The sequence below is a fragment of the Gossypium hirsutum genome, chromosome A02 (assembly GCF_007990345.1).
Source record: "Gossypium hirsutum isolate 1008001.06 chromosome A02, Gossypium_hirsutum_v2.1, whole genome shotgun sequence".
Taxonomy (NCBI): domain Eukaryota; kingdom Viridiplantae; phylum Streptophyta; class Magnoliopsida; order Malvales; family Malvaceae; genus Gossypium; species Gossypium hirsutum.
The window spans coordinates 81,549,541-81,555,632 of NC_053425.1; the positions used below are offsets into that span (position 1 = coordinate 81,549,541).

General features: G+C 31.5%; 1 protein-coding gene across 2 annotated transcripts; it reads left to right on the top strand.

Annotated features, from left to right (window-relative positions):
- Window positions 1-1,591: 1,591 nt before the first annotated feature.
- Window positions 1,592-5,734, top strand: LOC107951798 (tocopherol O-methyltransferase, chloroplastic). Of its 2 annotated transcripts, none has more exons than XM_016886942.2 (6): window positions 1,592-2,019; window positions 4,326-4,495; window positions 4,624-4,728; window positions 4,883-5,086; window positions 5,185-5,287; window positions 5,385-5,734. In XM_016886942.2, the coding sequence occupies exons 1-6, from the start codon at window positions 1,779-1,781 to the stop codon at window positions 5,486-5,488; spliced, it is 927 nt and encodes a 308-aa protein (XP_016742431.1). In that variant the 5' UTR covers window positions 1,592-1,778; the 3' UTR covers window positions 5,489-5,734. The 2 variants fall into 2 exon arrangements, with proteins under 2 accessions (XP_016742431.1, XP_040943220.1); XM_041087286.1 differs by having other exon boundaries at window positions 1,596-2,019; window positions 4,326-4,501.
- Window positions 5,735-6,092: the final 358 nt, after the last annotated feature.

A 6,092-nucleotide genomic window follows, 5' to 3' on the forward strand; every position in this document is an offset into this window, starting at 1 on the left:
CTTTTTGTTAAAAATTTATCTATTTTTACCGTTAAAAAATAATCTCTAGATGTTAATATAAGGTAAACATGGTATACTACATGTTATTATTTAGTTATTCTATTAATCGTACTAATTTTTAATAGTACTAAAATTTTTAATAAAAAATTTAATTTTTTAAATATAAAATACAATAATTAATTTACTTATTTTTTAAATCAAAATTAGGTACTATTCATGAAGCTTCTCAAACGTTGGTGTCTTGAGCCAATACACATCAATTCAGAGGAAAAAGAAACATAAAATTAAAATAATAAAGGAAAACTATTTCATACCCCAAAAAAACTCATCTCTAACATTTACCATACGCTCTCTAAAAACCATTCCTTCCTCTCTTAAAAAATTTATTTCTTAAAAGTAATTATATATATATTATTTAAGTTTTAATCACTCACCCACGTGGTGGGTGGGTGCGGCTTTGTTATTCTAATAATAATTAGATATTGCCCCACAACGTAGATGATAAACAAATTTATGTAAAATTTAAGGTTTGGTGCTTCCACGGGCACCCTTTCACTTTATTTTAGTAGCCACTTAATATGAAAAATTTGCTTATCAATTCCTTGAATACATTTTAATTCAATATCGCCAATTTGACAGGCGGTACTAATAAGATCATATTGTTTTAGTATATAATCTAATCGATATGCCATTTCAATTATTAATTTTTTTTTGTATTATTTAAGTAAAAAAGCTAGAATTATTCCTCTCACACCTCCTCCCATATATTTAATATTATATCAAAATAAAAAATTGTTATATCATTTAATAATTAAATTATAAATACTTTAAAACTCTATACAAATATTTTATCCAAAATATTTCACTAAACTTTTAATTAATATTAACTTATGATACCCATTATTTCTTATATAGAATAATAAAAAATCTTCAAAATAATATAAATTACTTTGTAAGGTAAGTATTTTTATCCGATGAGTTAGGTCAAGTCTAAACATAATATTAATATACTTTATGTTTGTCCAAGTCCTGAATTTAAGTTGCTACAAAAGCTATCCCTAATTTAAGTGAGAGTTAAAGTGGCAATTGAAATGGGTTCCATTTAAAGACACACAAATGTATCATTGGCCTATTGTAGGTATGCTGTTATTGAATAAGCATGAAACCATAAACACAAATTTTTTGGTTCTCTCACTCTCCATTCCAAGCATGAAACCAAAAAACAATTTTTTACCTTCTTTCGTTTCTTATCTCTTTCCATCCGTTTCTCCCCACCCAAAAGGAAAACGTTGGGATAGGTGTGGTCGGCAGCCGAGCCATACTACAATGCCTTCCTATGGTACCAGTGTATCTTGTTTTTATTCTTCTTTTATATCATGACATCTATCAAACCTTTATTATTTCTTATTGAATTAATATTAATAAAAAAAACCATGTCATATGCTAGAAATATATTGTGTGTGAGAAGGAAAATAAAATATTTTAAAGAGTAAGGGACAAAGTAGGGCAAATATTTACTGAAATTATTCACTTCACCTCACCTCACCTCACCTGACCGGTTCTATTTAAAACCATGACATTGACATTGATTGGAAGCAAACTTACAATTCCATTATTTTTCTCTATTTTACCCTTCATACACTCCCACAATCACAAAACTGCAGCCACCACTATGACTCAAGTGGATAAAAATTATTATAAATAAGTGACATCTGCTTACAAACTTCCCATTCCCATTCCGATTCCCTTATTTGTATTTTCCGTGGCAGGCAAGACTTATGACGACGCATGGCGAGACCGCTGCAACGAGCACGCTCGATGCGCACATGCATCGGGCGTGCTCGTTGCAGGAAGGGATAGCGGAGTTCTACGACCAGTCGTCTGGGCTTTGGGAAGACATTTGGGGTGACCATATGCATCATGGTTTTTACGATCCAGATTCCAATGTTTCAGGCTCCGATCATCCAGCTGCCCAGATCCGAATGATTGAAGAATCGCTCCGTTTCGCTGGAATAACCGGTTCGTTTTCTTTTCTTTTCTACCCACTTGTCAAATTCCATTAAAATCAAAGGATAAAGAATAACAAAGCACTAATATTCAACTTGAAACCAAACCTGCTCAACCCAAACTATTAATCTGGATTCAGTGGTTGAAAGCCAGCTCAGGTTTCTACAATTTTGTCTATGCGCTGAGGTTTGTATTTAAAATTACTATTTGAAATTAGTGCCACTTTTGCATATTCGTTAAAAGACCTTCCGAAGGGTTTAAGTAAAATTTCTAAGGGTTTAAGTAAAATTTGAGAGGATTTAATTAAAAATATTAAGTTAAATAGAAGGGTTTGAGGAAAAAATTAGAATTTAAAATATAGGTCGAGTTTAGATTTGAATATTTAATTTATAATATTTTATATTTATTATTTTTATATATTATTTAATTTAAAATATATTAAAAAATAAATCTATAATACTATTTTAATATAATACTTTAAAACTCTATACAAATATTTTATCCAAAATATTTCACTAAACATTTAATTAATATTAACTTATGATACCCATTATTTCTTATATAGAATAATAAAAAATCTTCAAAATAATATAATTTACTTTGTAAGGTAAGTATTTTTGTAAGATAAATATTTTTGTCCAAATAAGTTAAGTGAAGTCTAAACATAATATTAATAATATTAATATACTTTATATTTGTTCAAGCCCTGTTCAACCCTGAATTTAGCTTGCCACAAAAGCTCTCTTTAATTTAAGTGAGAGCTAAATAGCAATTGAAATGGGTTCCATTTAAAGACACACAAATGTATCATTGGCCTATTGTAGGTATGCTGTTATTGAATAAGCATGAAACCATAAACACAAATTTTTTGGTTCTCTCACTCTCCATTCCAAGCATGAAACCAAAAAACAATTTTTTATCTTCTTTCGTTTCTTATCTCTTTCCATCCGTTTCTCCCCACCCAAAAGGAAAACGTTGGGATAGGTGTGGTCGGCAGCCAAGCCATACTACAATAATATGCTGTTATTGAATAAGGGCATTTCAGATTTTTTATAATTTATAATATCTATAACTGAAAATCAATACCATTTATAATACATAAAATTAATAATTTAGTTTATGCATATTTTAATAGGTTCGCGTCTTTTCTTTTCTTTTTTTCAAAATTGGGTTTCAGTTATTTATCGTATTTTATTTTCGTGTATTATCTCTCTCTCTCTCTATATATATTTGTTAATGATAAAATTTAAATACAGAGCAGCTCATAGTTGGGACCCGTCCAGTAGCAATATTTTGGATTTTGAGCATCTCTCAGGAAGTAGTTGGAGTGGCAGGGTAGTTGAATGTTAACTTTAGTTGTTTATTTTAGTTAAGTTTCTTTTTTCACCAAAAAAAATTAAATTAAATTAAAGTATTTATTTTTGTGTCAGGTTCATGGTATGCTTTGATTAATCTATTATTTTGCATTCTTTAGTATAGTAATTTAATTTCTTTTTAACAAATGTGTATTTTGATTGACGTTTTTTTCTTTTGTGTGTGTTTTCATATGATTCTTTTTTTTGACATACTTCTTTAATTATTTTTCAAATTTTGTGTTTAACATTTTTACAAAGTATAAGACCAGAAATGATTAAATTTTAGTATAAAGATTATTAAAAAGAAATTAGTATAGAGATTAAATCTACCGGAAAAAAAGAAGAAGCATAATTGACACCCGAAATTGACATAATCTGATATCCTTACGCATGACTTAATTTATTTTAATGTTTTATTTGTTCATTCTTTCTTTGATGATTAATAAAAGAAAGGTTGAATAGGAGCAAAATATCTTTAACGATGAAATTTTTTTTTGTACGGAATCTTACCTTTAAGAAAAAAAATTTCTTCAAAGTGACATTCAAGCTAGCCTTAAACGGATACCCGAAATTGACATAATTTCATTAGTTTTATAGTTCATGTTTCTTTACCTGAGCATAATTGTTTCATTTCAATACACTCTATTTTTCCCCCTGTCATGCAAACAAGTATACTCAAACAACATTAGCATGGATTAGCAGTAGCATGAGTTCAAGAGGATGCATAGATCTAATACATATTCATTATTGCCAAGAATCAAACTCATATTCACAAAAATTCTCATCTTTCTTCTATGGTGTTTATTGATATAAAGAATATGATGTTTCAAGAAAATGCCGTTAACTATAAATATGATAATTGATCTATAGATGCAAACAGCCCCCGAGTCCTTGTTTGCCGGTACCTTTGAATGAAGATTATCTTCTAACAATTGCTTTTTACCTCTCAATTGGCTTATTCAGATGATCCAGCAAAGCAGCCCAAGACAATAGTTGATGTCGGATGTGGGATAGGAGGCAGCTCTAGATATTTAGCAAGGAAATTTGGAGCAGAATGTCGAGGCATTACTTTGAGCCCTGTCCAAGCTGGAAGGGCTAATGTTCTTGCTAAATATGAAGGACTAGCAGACAAGGCATATGTGAAAAACTCTTCAGTTCTCTACATTTCAAGCTGGCATATCACTTCATAAATGTTTTCATCTTTGCAAGTGTTTCGTTTTGATGATAGAAAGATAGCTATAACACACTGCCATATTTGCAGGTTTCATTTCAAGTTGCAGATGCTCTGAAGCAACCATTCCCTGATGGTCAGTTTGATCTAGTTTGGTCTATGGAAAGTGGAGAACACATGCCTGATAAAGCTAAGGTTAGTTTTATCCCAATTAATATGCTACATTTTGTTGTTAAACTTTCAAGTTTGTTTGACTTGTTGAGATTAATGGAACTCTGGCATACATGCTATAATTCGCTTAATGGCGCCATATGTTTATTAATTTATTCCCTGCATCCAACACTGGCAGTTTGTTAATGAGTTGGCACGAGTTGCAGCTCCTGGAGGCACTATAATAATAGTGACATGGTGCCATAGGGATCTTGGTCCCTCAGAAGAGGATTTGGAGCCATGGGAGAAAAAGTTGCTAAATAGGATATGTAATGCTTACTATTTACCTGAGTGGTGTTCTACTTCTGACTATGTCAAACTACTTCAGTCCCTATCTCTCCAGGTAATTACTTTTACTTGGTTAAATAGCTAAAACCCTCTCTCGAGTTCAACATGCTTGTATAACGTTCTGATGAGATGATATAACATGCTAAATTGCAGGATATAAAGGCTGCTGATTGGTCTGAGCGTGTTGCCCCATTTTGGCCGGCAGTGATACGCTCAGCATTTACCTGGAAGGGCTTCATATCACTGCTACGTAGTGGTAACTATGTTTATAGCTCATAACTCTTAAAACTAAGCTGATAGGAGAATAGGAGAGAGTTGTTGATGTTGCTCTTATTGTGTGTTGATATCATTAGGATTAAAAGCCATAAAAGGTGCATTAGTGATGCCATTGATGATCCAAGGGTACCAGAAGGGTGTGATCAAGTTCGCTATCATTACATGCCGGAAACCCGAGTAAATTGCCACGACAACCTAATGTTTGACTCTGCTGCATTAATTTGAAACATAATTGATCTTCATAGTTGTAATAGGGGTGTGTCAGTGTCACCCCCAATTGCTTATTTCAAGTATAAAAAAAAGTTAAGTCTGGGTTTCCTCTCGTTTCTGGAACTTGTTGGTCTTATTGTAGGCCAATAAAATCAATCAGTCTATAAAATGCATGGAGAACTATTGTAACATTGTAATTTTAGGCTTTTATTTTCAACCTTGCCTGTCTTGCTCATTCACTAATTTTTAGAGATGAAGGAGAAAGGAGTAAAGCAGGAATTAGCTGCTTGAAGTACAGCACCATCTTTCCCATTAACAAGGGATGTTTGAGGCCTCAAGAATTGGTCTACAATAATCCCACATCATTGCCCCACTTGAATGGTGCTTGTGTCTTAATATAGGTAGTCATGAATTGGTTAATTGAGATTGTGGGGATTAAAAAACCCATTTCACTAATAAAAAAATAATTTAATATTAATATATTTAAATACGTTAGAATTAAATTAAAAAATCACGAAAGATAACATGGCTTTCATGCATTTCGTTTTCACCAGAGATAAGTACAAGGTATAAAT